This window comes from Echinococcus granulosus (genome assembly GCF_000524195.1).
Source record: "Echinococcus granulosus chromosome Unknown EG_S00056, whole genome shotgun sequence".
NCBI lineage: Eukaryota > Metazoa > Platyhelminthes > Cestoda > Cyclophyllidea > Taeniidae > Echinococcus > Echinococcus granulosus.
The window spans coordinates 262943-280200 of record NW_020170436.1 but is presented as its reverse complement, the minus strand read 5'-3'; the positions used below and the strand labels follow the sequence as shown (position 1 = coordinate 280200).

The 17258-nt window shown below is 45.7% G+C and overlaps 2 protein-coding genes across 2 annotated transcripts; both read right to left on the bottom strand. All coding sequences in view use genetic code 11, as the record gives it.

Moving 5' to 3' along the window:
• Positions 1-142: 142 nt before the first annotated feature.
• On the bottom strand, positions 143-418 carry EGR_06402 (hypothetical protein; the record flags this gene model as incomplete). Its single annotated transcript, XM_024495651.1, has 1 exon — positions 143-418. The coding sequence occupies one exon, from the start codon at positions 416-418 to the stop codon at positions 143-145; it is 276 nt and encodes a 91-aa protein (XP_024349927.1).
• Positions 419-3131: 2713 nt separating this feature from the next.
• Positions 3132-13086, bottom strand: EGR_06401 (Junctophilin-1; the record flags this gene model as incomplete). Its single annotated transcript, XM_024495650.1, has 9 exons — positions 3132-3239; positions 3940-4164; positions 4447-4757; positions 5118-5514; positions 5696-6012; positions 6773-6894; positions 7066-7415; positions 7452-8101; positions 12525-13086. 9 exons carry the CDS (start codon positions 13084-13086, stop codon positions 3132-3134), a joined length of 3042 nt encoding a protein of 1013 aa, XP_024349926.1.
• Between the last annotated feature and the right edge of the window lie 4172 nt (positions 13087-17258).

Here is a 17258-nt window from a genome sequence, read left to right as displayed (position 1 = left end):
AGACCTCTTCAAAGAGCTCAAGTGCGAAATCTCTTCAGCTATAAGTGGGCCTCTTGCAGATCGGCGTCTTGACAGATTTTAGCCATCAGCACTTCTTCGCCATAACTTGTGAGCGATCTGGATCTCTAACCTGAAGGAATATCTATCCCTCTTCCCTTGTTCGTGAATGGTTGGGGAGGGCTCGCTTTGCCAGGTGTTGTAAGCCTCCGCCTCTTTTGCCATCTTTTGGGCGTGATGGAGGAACTCTCCCTACTGGAGTCCGTTCTGCCACACAGCCAGTTGGGCCACTGTCGGCGTCTACAATTATGCCAACTTTTACGGCGTTCAAGAAAAGTTTCTGGACGGTGGCCTCAGCAAATGCCGCTTTTTTGCCATTGGAGGGCAGAACCAGAGGTTGAATCTGGCGTGGTGGAGCCATATGTGGGAGTTCGTCGCTGCCGCTACCAGTATGAAACAGTCGTGTTCAAACAGGATGCAGCTTGTTCCACCGCCCAGTAGAGGTGAGTAAATGCAGTTAAAATCGCATGACTCAAGTGTTACTTTTGGGGGGACGGTTGGGTCCTTAGATCAGCTTAAAAACAGCGTTGGTACCACTATTTAATGCGATTTTTTGTGACAGACAATGACGGCAAGCTGTCTTGACACTGCCTGTGTCAAGATAGAAAGTATGCTCGAGTAGGGACGTTCCTTGTGGAATTTCATGGCTAACAGCCGCTCCACCGACTAGCTGTATGTTCACGGGAATGACTGGTAACGGGATTGGGGGGCTGAGAAAACTCCAAGGCGGGGATCTTCACCAAAAGGCGTACAACCGAGCTTATTTGCAGGTTCCACAGCGTTCAAAGGAACAACTGAGCTTCCAACAGCTGGTGGAACTGTGCCTGCAGCCTCCTCTACAATGGTTCAAGGCCTCACCACGGTAGCACCTTGGTACGGCTACCTGCGACCCTCGACAATACGTCCCTCCTTCAAAGCTCTAAAAAAAAAACACTCCGTGGATAGCGACCTCAGTGGCTTTTTCATTATTGGTTAATACCCAGCAGAAAACTTTTGGAAGAGCTAACATCCACCACAAGGTCATGAAGGATCAAAAAATGAAAGCTGATACGCTTTCGTTCGGCTTGTAAAGGGGTACCGTTTTGTCGCGTGGTTATCCTGCTAGGTGTCCAACATTCCCCCTTCACTCCTCCCACCCCACCTATGTAAACAGCAGTCCGCATCACACCCTTCTTGGTGCTGCAGATTAGAGGACCGGGTGTGGATCCTAATCCAACATCCCAACATTCCGCATCATTAATCAGCGGCATCTCCCACGACAGTAAAACGACATCTGTTTCGAGAAGGAGGAGGAGGAGGAGGAGGGGGAGGAGGATGTATTTGTGTGAGGCTTCTCACCTCAAAGCGCTTCCATCAAGTCCACATTTGCGAAAATGACAATATTTTATGATAAATTGCCTTTTGGAGGGAGTTTTAAAAATCCCCTCCACTCATCGAGTGACACGCTTCAATTTGGAGGGTTCCTCCTCTCGCCTTTTTCCGAGTTACGGCCTTATTGGGCTGACGATGCCAGCCGAGGCTGGAATAGCTTCTCAAACCGAACAGTCTTGTCAGGCTTGTCATTATCCCACTCGAAATACCCACCACCTTTTCGGTACCCAAATCAACAGTTAGCATTGTTACATCAGGGACCTTTCATTTATTACATTGTTACATTCTCCTCCTCCCCCCCCCAAATTTTAAACTCTCCCAAGAGGCTTTTTGAAATAATGTACCAGGATATGATCGCTTTTTAAATTCACCTATCCCAAGGTACCCATTAATGGAGGTTACAATCCACCGCCTTTGTGACAAAGGCTTCACTCTCCCATAGGTTGCCAAGCCTGGAATTGTGAGATGCTCCCACAAATCAAGCATCTATGACCACTTCACGTTGCAGAATATTTTACCTCCGCAGAACCAATCATCCAGTAGTCTGAATAAGCATTAACATGACATGCGGATGACTGATCTCAGGTGGCAGGTGGACTCACTACTCAAGGCGAATCACTCCATCTCGTTCTGCACTCCATGCAGCCCTGACAGCCACCTTCTGGACACTTGGAGGGATTTGAATCCCTCACATCACATACTCAGGGTGATTACCAACCCTTCAGCCTCACCCATGAATGACCCCCGGGCAGAGGTGACCTTTATCCGTGTGTGCGTCAGCCGAAGTGACCTTGGCCTGCCAACACACATGCACTCAGCGTATGACAGATCAACTGTTGACACTTAAGTGTCACTTTTGCAGTCAAATTTTCCATCTATCCAAGGTGACAAGCACAAGCAAAAAAGTGACCAGAAAGTTTAACGCAACTTGTTAAATGGCAAATAAATTTGAAATTTCGGTGCACAACTGGACGACTAATTTGTGGAAAGTGAAAGAGAAGATGAAGGAGAACTGCCAAATTCCACCCTTTACCGGTGAGTTTGGTGAGTAATGGGCGTGAGGTGCCCAATAAGTCTCTCGCGTCTGGTGGCGATGCAATGGCAAACTCAAGCAGCTTCTCTGGTAAAATTTGGCACGCTGTCAAGCTCATTTAAGGTGTGATTGTCTAGGCGCATGCAATTGTACAGACGATTCGCGGCTCTTCAGCCTATTCACACCACCTTTTGTGACGCCTTCCATCCTTCCCTCGAAGGTCTAACTGTGGTCACGTGGGTAGTCGGAGGGCTCTACACCTGTTTCATCGGTTCCACCACCTTTAAAACACTTCTAATCTACTCTGAAAGATCAAACCTTACCTTAGTGTCAGTTTTTCTCTGTGCAAGGTGGCATATTTTCCATTTTAGCGGCAATAATAACTAACCTTAGGATCAGGTAAGCAAGTCATGACGTCACATATATGTGACGGGGCGCCTAAAGTGCTTCGATTGGCCCAGTCGATCCCAAATTTAGGCATAAAAACATCAAAATGCTGTTCACTCTAAGCCACATATATATATATATAATATGTATAACTCTTTTTTTGTAGGCCCAGAACAGATGGGTGGACAAAAGGCCAGCCTAAAGGAAGCTAGTGTGCAGGTCGACTTGGAGAGAATGGGTGAGGTGAAAGCTTCGGTGGATGGGCACAGAAAGGCGTGGCACATTAGGCACCATTTTCCTCGCTCTGACTCATATGCGCGAAGAAGACGTGGAGAAGGAAGAAGTTGAAACAGATGATAGCAATCAGAGAAAGGTTGGAGCGAAACCAATCCTGAAAGGAGAATAAGAAGAAGGAGATGGAGACAAGCTAAGAATTAAACACTTTACGGCGCATCTAGTAGCACCAGCAAGAGGCGTTACTCAGTGCTAATTATTTCTCATCTTGACATGACTAGTAGATATGGGAAAGACGCGCAAAAATGACGTCATTGGTTTCCAACAGGTAGTCTTTGTGCAATAATTTCCTTATCAATGTATTAGTAAATCTCGAGGATCGCAGATTGTGCCGCTTAGTGGGCTCAATGCACTTGAATGTGCGTTTGTTTTGGCATTTGACTGACATGACTTGAAATAGAGCGCCTCATGTGTAGTTCGAGGAGGTCGATTTTACGGCTAGGCCCTAGCAGAAGAAATGCTACAGTCGTAAAGTTGATCAACATATTTGACATATCATCCAGTGCCCGCAGAGACAACTGAGCCCGTCAGAGGGTCATCAAGTCTGCTGGCTACTACCCGCAATCCGCGTTATACTACTAATGGAGTGGTTACTAATACCTTGCTGCCGCCAAAAAACCTGGCTCATTTACATGAATATGAAAATTTAAAACCACTTTTCATTTAAATTCCCCAACTTTTCCCCTTAGAAGTACTTTTTTCTGCAATATGATCGCAGAAATATTTTTGTGTGCCTTACAATTTTGAAAACATAGACTGTACTGAGCACACATAAGTAGCAATTTTATCTCGCTTACGAAAATGTCGGAGAATTGTTGAAGCGAATGACTGCTATCGGTGGTGGGAATGAGATGATTCTGTGGACTATCCGCCAGCCCTCGGCACATTAGTTGCACGGCATCTGTGCCACCTTCCTGTGATCCGGCGACCATCTGGCTGAAGGAGGTGACGGAGGCCGAAGCGGAAGGAAAACCGTTCGCAGAAGGGACTGGACTTACTACTTCCCGATCTTTCGATGCTTCCTGCATGATCGAAAGTGACTTTTCAGTTTGCACTCTATCCCAGAGGAATTGAAGATGGGTAATACTACCTCATCGAATTCTCCCTATTCCTCTAATGCATACTTCTCCCCGTGGTGACTTACTTTTCATTTACAATGGGTAATCTCGTGACAAACCTCGATTTAGGTAGTCAACCAAAAATTTAAAAAATTATAATGAGACATGAATTGTAGTGGCTGAGCCCAGCATTTGGTGGTAGAAATGAGATATCTTAAGGAAAGCAGAATTTGCTGTCAGACCCACCTCATTTTTGCCCCAGGACCAGAAGGCGAGATTTGAGAGGAAGCCGAACCCTTCACTATCCGTCGGTGAGACGACCTCTTTCGCCGAAGGTGTATATTCCATAGCCGCTGACATGGTCTTCTCCGGTTGAACCAATACCTCGGGTCGTGTGAGACGTGCCTGATGCAGTCCAGTGGTCGCTGTGGCCTTCACGGCAATCGGTGGAGGCAGGGTAGTGTAGTAGTCGAAGTGGTTGCTAAATAACGTCGGATTGGCTAGCAGTTTGGTGAGTGGACAGGCAGGAATTTCATATTGGTGTTCCAGTTCATTCACTAAAAGCACCAAAATATGCGAATCAGGAAGTTGTACATATTCTTAGAAACCTTTGCTTCCCCATTTCACTTCTCTTCCATACTTAACAGACGCACCTTTGACATACACTGAGTCGTCAAACATAATGAGAGACGATAAAAGCCAAAAAATTTACGGGACTCTCATTCACTAATAATTGACTTTAAGGAACAGACAAGATGTGGAAAGCAGAAAATCAAATGTGGGCAAGGAGGCAAAGAGGACTTGGCTCCTGTTCCTGAAGTCCGCTTCTTTTTCCAGACTGACGGACCGGCAAACTGGTGAACAATTAGGCAGTTAAGAAGGCATAGAAGTAATTTGGCGTTATTTATTTCACTTACTATCAGGAATCTCGACGTACGATCCATCGGTCTCTTCCATACCCGCATCCTCCTTTCTCCGTCTCGTTGTGTAGTTGCGCTTCACGCCTGGAACATGCAGAAACGCTCCTGGTGCGGTGTCGGCTTTTCCACTGGCATTTAGTGGCGCACTCTGCTGCCTCCGTCCGGACATTGGCAACATTTCCGTCGTCCATCGATCTGCCCTCTCCGTGCCAATGCTGCGCTCTGCTGTCGCTCTCCGCTCCGCCCCCGAAGTCGACAGTTGGGAGGTGGCAGTGGCAGTGGCGGCGCGCTTTTTTGCTTCGTCTGTTTGTTGTTGAGGTTGTTGTTGTTGACGCTGTGCTTCTGCGGTGGTAGCAGCCATCACAGATTTGGGATCTTCGCCCATTAGTAGACGCTAGGAGGGAGGATAAACGAGAATTTCGGATTCAACTACTAAATATTCAATCTGTGAGATTCTGCGGTAGAGGGGATATCAAAACCACGCCGTCTTCTGGCAGATGCTACGATCTGGTTCTCCTACTCCCCAATCTGTACTTCTCATTTGATAAACTGATTAAAAGTGGCGATTCCCTCACCTCTCTGCGTCGCAGCTCCTCAGCCAGTTTCAAAGCTCTCGCACGTCTCTGAGCTCGTACCGAACCTGCTCTCGACATAAGCAACTTCTTTTCCTGCAATTCACGAAGTTGGGATGAAAATTTGGGTGGCAAAGTTAGATCCTCTTCGGGTTGATTAGTTGCCTCCTCTTCCTCATCTTCTTCGCCTCCCCCTCGCGTCAAACCGCGAACAATCCCTGCCACAACATCTTTGGCTGACTGGAGGGCCGCCTCGAAGGTGGGACTGCCCTGTCGTGTAACCCGCATCATTCGAACTATGTCTTCGAGGTATTTGATGCCTGTCAGGAAACAGGAAAAAAAGAATAATGTATCAGAATCTACAGGCAAAGGTGAAATATCTTGAGGGGGGAAGGATTGCTAAAATTGCAATACATCCTTCAAGCACACATTTGATCGCCTTTCCTGTAAACGGCATGCTTTCCGACAGCAGGATGCTCTGGAAGCATTTTCTTAGTGGCTAACGCCTAAACATTCTGGACACTCGCGTTTCCGTTTGATCCTTTCAATGTGATAATAGCCACCATAAGGTCAAGGTCGTGGCACCTGCTTACTCAAACGCGTCGGGAAATGAAGATATTCCTATTGAAGCCCTTGTCTCTTGACCATTCCGGCTGAGGTGATGGTGCAGGAGGGAGAGAGCAAAGCCATCAGGATTCACGTCCACTCAGAAATACAGATACCAATTGATAAAAAGCGAGTCAGTCACGGCTGCCTCATTTCGCCGACTGTTATGGGTGAGCACGGAAGCCGATGGAAGGCTAGCTGGGAATTAGGGGTTACCAGAGGCCTACAATGGCTTTACGTTTGCGCATCCACGGTATGTGATTGACTGTGGCCTTACAATGGCTGCTGACTCACTCAAAACGTGTCTGTACGTGTTAGGAACCAAGCGGGATTACAATGAGCAAGAACACATTTGAGGTCAATTAACCATCCCTCCAAACCACGGCAGTAGGTCCGCCCCAGCGCCACAAATTTTGATTTTGAGAGAAGAAGGTCCTCTATTTTGCGCTTTCCTTTCCCTTCACCGTAACCTACCCGGCTGCTCGAAGTCGGGATACATCTCGCGCACCAGTTCCCGCGCCTCCAGAGAATACTCCCGAGCGCAACTGGCGGCAGCTTTGGCCTTCTCAATGTAGTCCAACACCTTCATACTGACTCTGCATGCGAACAAACACAAAAAAGCGCGAAATATCATCAAAATATTCCACTGAATATCACGCCATTAGCTGTGGACTCCTAAAATGCATACTACTGAATACTTTGTTAGTAGCTGGCATCTGGCTTCTGATCTACGCTTGGAACAGGAAGAAGAAGGCAGTAAAACTCACTGTTCCCTCGCTTCAATAGCCTTCTTCTGTGCCTGTTCCCCAGCCAACATTGCTCTATGCACCATTTTTTGCACTTCCTGCATGACATGTCGATTGTAGAGCACCATGTGGGGCTTGTTGCCCGCCGGCAGGGCGAGGTACACTAACTTTCCGTTGTGATACTTGCCCTGTTCAAAAGTCCCATCAGGAAATCGCGTATGACCAAAGCCGTGGCGCTGATTCTTGAACCACTGACCATAGTAGGCCAGACCATCGGTGCGTTCACAGACACCGTATCCATGACGCGCGTCGGAGAACCATTCGCCTGAATACACTTCCACAGTGTCATCGGCTATGAGATCCAATTCCAGCTAGAGAAAAGTAAAAATACTCTCCACACCACTTACCGTGTCATTTTCCGCGGGGATAATTTTAGGTAGGGAATTGGAGGAATTATACAAGTCCTTCATTTGTCGTACATAACTCTTTGGGAGGGTTGGCATTGTCTCCTCGGGATAGGTGAACAGCATCGAGAGCGATTGGGTTCGCTTTCGTTCTGGTGCCTCGGGTGTTGTACAACCAAAGGGGTTGATCCGTGGGTGCTTTAACTTGTTTAAGCGCTTTATGAACAGCTCAGATCGTTTCGACGACAACATAAATCCACAACGCTGTGCCACCATCAGTCTGTAGGTGGCATTCTGATGTCGATGCCCCATTGCACACTCCAAATAGGATGTGGTATCACGAGGCGCTGTATAGGGCTCTGGATCGCACTCTTCTCCATCCATTACCCCGTCAACACCGTCTGAATTATTCTCACTGCTCCAAACTGCTTCACAGGGCACATCGATGGAGCCCTGATCGAAAGACATGCGACGATCCAGATTGATTTTCAATGGAGAGGGCAATTTTCCGCGTTTGCGAAGATCCTCCAATTTACTGGAATTGGAGGCTTTCTTGATCTCCGGGTAGAGCTCCAGAACCTCGCCGTAGGTTATCGAGCGACGCACACCCAGACCCTCACGGATGCCATTCTTGTAATCGCCACAGTAGGTACCTGCATGGAAAAAAAGGAGGGCCAAACAGTGAAGTGTTTCCTTCTAAAGAAAACCGTTTATTAGTTCAGTCGAACTTGCGATTAGTTTGGTGGGGGAAATGTTTCTTTTTTATCTTTAGGTCAAGTACTTACAAACACGGACACGAACGCGGGAAATGGGCGGTCATAAATACTTATTCCTCTGCACTACAAGGTCGAAAAACAAGCCCACGTGACGTTTAAGTCCGATTTGGGGAAGGTAGTGCATATTTCTTTTTCCAGCTAATAGACCCCGGAATCCTACTGATTAATTCTTATAAGTAGCATGCAATATGAAATGGGGTTAATTATATTTAAAACCACCAAATTTATTTATTTTTTAAGAACATTTATTCGATTTTGAGTTTGCTGCAATTGAACTTTGGAAGATCAAAAAGAGGGGTATCTAAACAGTTAGAGAGCTTCGGACATGATAACCAACAAGCTATTCAGAATATTTAAAATATGTCCTTCGTCAGCCTCAGAAAGAATTCAGACGACATAAAGAGGAGCCTTCACTCCTTGACCTGGATACTGGACCTAAAAATCACGGAAAAGTGCTTCTGTAGCAGAGCCTTGTTAATATGTGGTGACTCACGGCAGAATGGTTGGAAAAGTCACGTCCACTTTCGACAACTGCCAGACTGCAGTGATATAGTAGCCTAGTAAAGTGATTTTAAGTGGGATTAAACAGAGGGTAGGACAGCGTGTATGTGTCCACATTACTCTCTCATTGGTCGAATAAATCAGCCATGTACCCTTGAAAGACGTTACATCAAGGAAAGTATTAAACGGGGGAAGGAATATAAAACACCTACTTCATGAGGCTAATTTACCCTTTTTTAACAATCCGATAACTTTGTTTTAGACAAAATTCGCCAAACATGAATCATCCTATGAGAAGTATTGGTTGTAAAGCCCTCACCCACAATGTCATGAGGGGAGCAAAATCGGTGGAGACCCCCCAAACCCCTACCATAAATTCAATTCTTAAAAAGCACACTCCTCTTGGTCCAAGCTGCACATCACGGACTCCAAGGTCGCCCTATTCACGCGCCCTGTTTATGCCCCATTAATGACATTCGGTCACCGCATTCCGATGTGTAATAGTGAGAATGAGGGACCGAAGAAGGAGGCCTGTCAAAGAGGCATTTGTTCAAGCAGTCTGCTTATTCATGAGTGCCCATCAATCACCGTGGTGTCGATCACTGCCTTGGTTTCATGACGTCCAGCATGTGTGATTTATTTTATTGACCCAATATATACTTAGACCTTTGTGCCCAACATAAACAAATAGTAAAAGTCAAGTGCTCTTCAACTTAGATCAAATTCTTACTTTTCATCTATATTTTACAAGTTTGCGCGGATGTATTCACTAAGATTTTATTTTTTTAAACCTGAGGCACTGATGATAATGCAACGGATTTGTATTAACCAATCAACAATCAAGAATCCAATTTCCTCCAATTTCATTAGCTAGTTTCACAAAGCATCAAGTAAGGGTGGCGCGTTTAGCCAAATACCACGTTAGCAGTTATAAGTGGGGTTCTCTCGTTAATTTTATTTAGAAAAAAAGGGAACTTTTGCCTCAACTGGGCAAAATCCAGGGTGGGAAGTGATGCAGTTACCTTGCGTCTATGGGCTGATGGAATTCAGAATTCCACTTTCTTTTAATTAATTATGAAATGCCATTCTTGTTAACCCATGTGAGCTGACTTGTGAAGCCTCTTAAGACGACTTAATGTGTCAGGCATCATTATTTGCCGTATCGGCCCTAAACACTCTGCTGACGCAAAAGGGGGACGACGAGACTAATCAGAAGGTCAGACGGGAAGACCCCTCCATTCATATTACTGTCACTCTACCAAGTTTTGAGTTATTTATTAGTGGATTAATCCATTCGGTCCTTCCTTATAACTAACAAAGGCAGAGTGAGTTGCTAAAAACAAGATATGGCATGATTTTTCTGAATGATGAGCCTGGAAGTCTTCTGGTAGCGTCGTGAAGAACTTAGCCTATCGTCAGATGCGAGAGCTTCTTCTTGAGTTTATGCCTTGATTTGAAGGCGACGTCAGAATTTTGCAGCATTATCACGTTTCAGTGTCCGGTGCAGCCTGTCCGCAAAGCAGGGAAAAAGGGGTCTCTTTTGCCACGAATTCCAAATGATTCCAACAAAGAGCGTTTTATTTACCATCGTTTTGTTTTCTGTTGCAGTTCTTTACTAGAACTTCCTTTTTGGAAGTCTAGTAGAGGATAAGGCGAGCATTTCACGTGGTATACTGCGCCTTTCCTAGTCGTGGCAAATTCCCCCAATCCTGTTGTCCCTTCAATCTCGCCACGCCCATTGGGGAGGCATAAAAGTGACCATGCTGTGTTCTGCCCCACATTCCACGTTGAGTAGGCCTCTGTTTAATACCTGATTTGCAAATAGGTTTGATTTGTTCGCATTTTTGGAGTTCGTTAAGCACACAGAGTCCACATCGAAAGGGAGGGGAATTTGCCTTGCAAGGTAGAGCCCCTTCGCAAATTTAAAACCATCAATCTTCCACTTTACAAACGAGACTTTTTTGTTAAAAAGTAGCAGTTATGTACGCTACGATCGCCAAAGTGTTGCTGTTTACTTTATTAGGCGCTTCCATTTTGGTGGCCGACTCCACGCACCTTCTAGGAGTTGTTCTCTTGCTCACCTCAGCTTACGTTGAACTGACCTTTAAGTGTGTCAATAATCACCTTGACCCCTAGGTCACCCAGTTAACAATTGCTGGATGAGTGACCCACTCTCAGGCAGTCATCGCTGACTGGCCGCTAGGAGGCGCGTACGCACTCACCGCGCTACAATGGGATGGATCCAAGACACTCCCACAGACAAACTTGAGCGCGCACCATTAAATGGAGGGAGTTTGAAAAGAATTTCAAATACGGAAGAAGCATTTAACGGGGGTAGAAGGAATCACGCAGGAAAATGTCTAGTTGAGGTGTTCCTTTTCCTTATGTGATGACTCGAGAGTTCTTCAACTCTGTGCTTAACTTCGTGGTCACTTCAGTCCCCTCTGCGGCATGACCTTCGGATCACACTGGTAAGCGGTACCTCCTCCCCCCGCCCCGACTACTCTAGCTTGTTGCAACTTTGGGAGGGGGAAGGAATAGGCACGCTGCATTGCCACTATCTTTGAGTCTCAGGCGGTGCGCACTGCCTTCAATCCAACTTGAGGGTCGGCCTTGAATGCACGCAAACGTTTATATGCATCAAATTTTAACCCTCAATTTGTGGTTTAAACTAACCAGGTTGATGTGAGTTGAATCAAGGTCGATTTCACGAGCAGAACTTGGTGCCAGAAATTACAAAATATGTTCTTTAAGTTTGTAGAAGTCGTGACAGTAGAATGTGGCATAAAACAAATATCTTGTACAATGTGCCTCTGGGGGTGGGTCATTCAAGAGTGGGTGATCTTGGAGTAGATCCCTCATGCTAGAGTTGCAACTTCTGTGGTAGCTCTAGGCGCACTAAGTTCACTCGGTCGAACCCTACGCCTGAATCTCCCGAATGGAAGATGGCGTGTGTGGATAAGCAGACCCTGGAATATTTAATCCTGATGGACTATCAAAATGGATTCATATTCTTCCAAGCACACCCATAGGACCGTGTTTAGGTTGGAAGGATAAGCAAAAGTGATAGTGCGGCTTCGGGGCATCAGGAACTCAATTTCGGTGTTCCCACCCCGATACAAAAGTCGACGCTTCTCAAAATTTGACTCAGCTGTTTAGCTTGAGCGCGAATAGCCAGGTTGTTACTATGGTAACACCTAATAAAGTGTTGTGAAAAGAAAAAACCTTTTTTATTCAAGGCTGAGTATTTAATGTGAAAGATGAAATTGATAAGGCGAGCTAAGGAATAAAAAATGGGTTTCAGAAAACCAGCCAAATACTAGAAGAACTTACATCCTAAAGTTAACAGCTTCGGAAATGACCGCAGCATTATAACCACGAAATTTTTTATTAAACAGCCCAGAGCTTTTTTTTCTAAAGTTAAAGTTAATAAAGTTAATATTTAAATCTTGCCGAGATTCCCCATTCTTTTTTAGGTTTCACAAGCCCATAATTAGAAAACAAGCGAAATGTGCAATCCAAAATTACTTGTAAAAAGAGCAGTAAAACCATCTAAAAACACTACCATTATTTTATGGGAAACATGGAGAAACCAGACTTTACGGTTTGTTGTAACCGATGATTAAAGATTTCGAGCAAAGTTATATTTTCGCCTAGAAAATTCCTCTGTTCGAAATTAGCCGCATTCAAGCACTGCTACGACAATTAGGTCATGAAGTGACCAAACCTCAACAAAAAAGCGAATTTTGCAACAACTAATTCCAAATGCCATATTTTTGAAGTTAAGGCAACCACCCACCTTTATCTCCATAAGTCTCAACACCAAAAGCGGGAAATCCATTCTCGAATCGGCCCTCAAACTTCCCTGGTGCATTGTCTTTCCCCTTCACTCCCATGGTGATGAAATCGTCCTCAAACTTGCCCATTATCACCCAGTCCTCTCGATTGAACACACCAAATCCATTCCGTCTATTCATCGCCCACTCTCCCTCGTACATCGCTCCGGGCGCATTGGGCCAGAGAAAAACGCCCGACTTCTCCGATCCCGCCTCCCACAGACCGGTATATTCGCCTTGCGATTTGTCCTTTGTTATCAGACCCAAACCCACTGCCTTTTCGTCCAACCACTCACCAATGTAGATCCCATTGTCTCGAAACTCATACCTTCCAGCTGGCAGGCAGACTGGTTTCAGGGGGGATCCAGGCTCTTTGGCATTTGTTTTCCTTCCAGTAGTGGTGTTGTTTGTGGTGGCGTTCTGAGTCCCTCCTGTTGGTGTTGCTGTGGTGGTGGCGGTGATGGTGGAAACAGAGGTAGCGGGCGGTTGGACGATTTGGGGGACACCAAATGCTGGGTTGGACATTCTTCTTCTTCTTGCTCTTCCTTGGGGTCTATTCCTTCTCCACCAACATATGAACGAAAGCTTTAGTAGGTGAATGGCATGAAGCCTTCTACTAGCTGCTACTGCTTCTTTGGCCGTGGGCCTGGCCAGCCCACCGATTGGTTGATCGGGCACATCGATTGGAAGACACAACGTGACCTTGGCAGCGCAGATAAACACATAGACGCACACAACACAACTGCACGAATAGATGGGGATGTGGGCAGGATGTCATAGGTGGGCGCACATTTTAAAATATAGCTTTTGTTGAAGTTTTCTAGCTGGTCATTTGCGGTGGTTTTAATGTTCCTCAGTAGCATGTAATGATGCCATTTTTCTTCGCGTCTTGTTACTACGTTAACATGGTTTTTGGAAAACAATTTTGTGGTTAAAGCAAAATTTTTGACTTTGACAAGAGGTCAATGATCATATCCCGCTTGATGGGGCATTCTGTCCACACTAGTTTTGCAAAGAACGCATCAGACCATCTGGAGAGCTATTGTAAACTTCTGCCCGAATTCCTTCATCTTGTAGCACCTCTGAGGCGGGACCTGAGGGTGTCATACCAGTGGTGGTGGTTGACGTTTACCTTTAAAAGGCCAACAATTAGCACTTTGTTGCGGAAGAAGGGAATTTGCTGTGGACAGTGTTAAAGACAAAAAGTTTATGTCATGATGAACTGGGAACGGATTTGAATTATTTGATGTCCACTGGAAAGCTTCATTAAGAACACAAAAGATACACCAAATCAATGACAGAATTGTTATCTTAGTTATCAGCTCAGACCACCTGATGTCCGACCATTCAGAGGTGTTAAGACGACGATGGCGAGGGCTGACAATACGTCTTTGACGGTCAGACACCAAGCTGTGCTCCACTGAGATCGCGCTTCTGTTTGACCTAGGCAGAAAAACCGCAGATTTTTCATTAAAGTTGGAGAGTAGTGCCTAGCTTAGCAGCTTTTGCTATCTCCCACATTTATTCTCACCTTCACTGTGTGTAAAAATACGATAGGTGAACCGAGTTATCGGCCGAATCGTCCGAGATGTTTGATTTCTCTCTTTTACTAAGGCAGCAAATTTTGGTGCATTTAAACAAAGAAATCAAGGAATGTAAAGGACGTACAAAGTGACGAAAATGGAGGCATTTTGACTTTGACTTCCGACCATGCCGGTGAATTATGGCCATATCCCCCATCGTCCCCACCCACAGAAGGCGTTATAACCCACGCCGGTCGGAAGGAAGATTTGTCGCTAAGGCGCGGTCATTTCGTTGCGACGGAAGTACAGATCTCGAAGATTGAAGGGTGCGCTCCGCTGCGCCGGCATTAAAGCCGCCCGTACTTCAATACTTTTTTCGCCGCCTGTATAGAAAAATTCAGTTCATTGTCCTATTCGGAATGGTACAGTAGAGCAGATCGACGGCGTCATGACTCCTGTTTTTGGCCTGTCCATGTGGTTGATACCGGCCATTCCCTGCTCAATGTGAGGTAGTGAGTTTACTCTAGCCGTACTAACGCCACACGTTAGACAATTAAAACAAATGTTTAAGGTCATCTTGCGATTACGTAAAAAGAAAATTAGGCAACACAGTAAACATTTTCCTGCCCTGGAAAGAGAAGACGTCTCCTTTCCTCTTGATGAGACAGCAGCAACGCCCAAACACCTCATATTGCTTGAATTACATGGTCATGACCTTTCTGCGGTGCTAAAATAAGGCATCTCAGTATTGTGAGGTCAGGTGTAATAAAAGCAGGATTGACTGCACCTTTTAGGCCAGGAACGGTCGGTACATGCGACTCTCCTGACTCCGTTAGCCCCCAAGGGGGAAACTAACTCCAAAACCATTTAAAGGTGATCAGCTGGGCTCTTTTATTACCCTACCCAATAAAAGATATCCTCATCTGACCAGTCGACTAATAATTAAAAGTTCATTGCGTATTCCTCACTATCTTCCTCCGCCTTTTGGACTTGGGTGAAGAACTATTTGGGAATAATCTGTTCTTCCTGGCATTCTTCCAACTCGGTGTCCGGAGTCATTCACGCTGCCACGCCAAACGAGAATGGGTTATAGGGGAGAGCACGCAGGATCCACAGTGTCTACTTACGTAGGAGGTAAAAACAGGGATTAAGTCTGGCGTTTTCAAGCCACTATTCTTAGTTCATGTTGGGATTTTAAGTAAATCCCTAACCTTGGCATGAAAGACCCACTAACAAAGCCTCGTTAATTAACAATCTCTTTTCCTGTCCTCCCTTTCTCTCCTTGCAGAATGGTTTCGACATTTGCGCTTCCATTCAGCTCGACTAGGTGGTCAGTTTTGAATACAAAGGGACTTTAAAGATGCAGTCAAGGCCATCCGAAACAAAGGTGATAGGCACATGCCGTAGCCTATTTTACGCAGATATGCCAAGCGAAAGAGGGGCGAAGGCAGAGGTGCTGTGGTAGGAGGATTACATTATTCCTGTCATCCAGCGATTGGCCAAGTACCACATGTTAAATCCTTCCTTGTTGGAACAAGGCGGGAAGTCGTGTCTTCAAACATGTACAAGCAGGACATGAAAGGAGCCAACTCCTCTCTCTCTCACCTTAAACAAGAACCTATTTTTAACGGCTTGGTATTCGGCGAAATCATTCTTCCACTGGCTTATCAAGGATTTGTGCATTTTTGATAAAACCATTCTTTGAAACAATTGCCGCGCTGACGATCTGATAAGCGAATCTTGCAGAGCGATCCATCGGGTACACTGGTACCGATAAGACATGCATCCAGGGAGATCAAAATCGCCATCTTGCATAAAATCCTTGCAATAGCTCCATTTTGGAGGAAAGATTCGAAAGGATTTGACCTGTTGACAATCCTTGTTGGTGGTCAACCTCAATTCAGCAAATCATCAGGAGCGCTTGGCATCCCAGAAAGCGGTCCTGCTCGAAATCATTGCCAATTCATTACTCTGTTCGGGGAGATCAATTGCAGCCAAGCTCCCACCAGTTCAGAGCAATTCCTATTTATTTATCGAGAAATTAAACACTTCTTCATTATCCCCACTATTTCTTTGCTGCGTCAGGTAGTTCAGGAGAAATCAGACGTGTTGGAACCCCCAGGGACTTGTCGACTGCATGCATCATAAAGAAAAGATTTTCACCAGTTTTTTAGTATAAACGGATGCAATCCAATCCCAAATCCGTTAAGACTTCCTACAACAAAGCAGCTCCTTCCAAAGAGTTCGTCTCCTTGACTCCGCGCTCACCAACGTGTACGAGTAATGAGGAAATTTCCTACAAGGGACCCAGTTCCGGTGTTTTTATCCAGCTGGCCCACAATTGTCTAGCAATGTTGATCCCCTTGTGGTGACCTCGATGCGCCCATCGGATGTGTCAAAATCTGCTAACTACTTGGACTTTGAGACAAACCGACGACCACGCACATATGCGTCATAAAACGTGTGCTACTGAAATAGGATATAAGTAGAGGGCGGGAAAAAAACCTAGAGTAAGGACGCATTTCCTGTCCCTATGTTTTACGATTCCAAAAAGAATCTGGCGAAAGCATTTCATACTTTGTTGTATTTTTCTACTCATGTTTAATGCAATCCCAAGGCGCCATGCAGTAGGGGTTAAAATTTGCTTCTGCAGAGGAGGCGGGGGAAACCACTTGAGGGCAAACTGCGGATGTGTCAAGGCCAACATTACGTTTCCAGATGGAGGGTCAAGTAAACCACCAAGCAAGCGGATCCCACAAGAATCCCCCCCCCCGATTTCTTCACTTCGCACCATTTCCGAATCGACCGACTACCTTGTGGCAAGAAAGGGCGAAGCAAGCGAATCCACCATTGGCCATCCCCACCAAAACGACCCGCTATCCCATGTAATGTCTCTAAGGCACGTAACACGTCATCCGTCACCTCCAAAAGACCACGCTTGCATTGTTTGTGCGTGTGTGTGTGGTAGGCTGGAGGCGGAATAATTCCCCGCAATTCTTTTGCTGAGGGTCAAACAACAGTACCACCAATAGCGGAAGTATGTAATCAAAAAAAAAGTCTTCATATCCCCATCGCAAAAAACGGGGAAGGCACAAGATTGGCACTTCAGTTTGGATGAGAGAAAGGAGTAGCCCCTCATCCCGAACCTCCGCAGTCCCATGATTTGTATCAGTT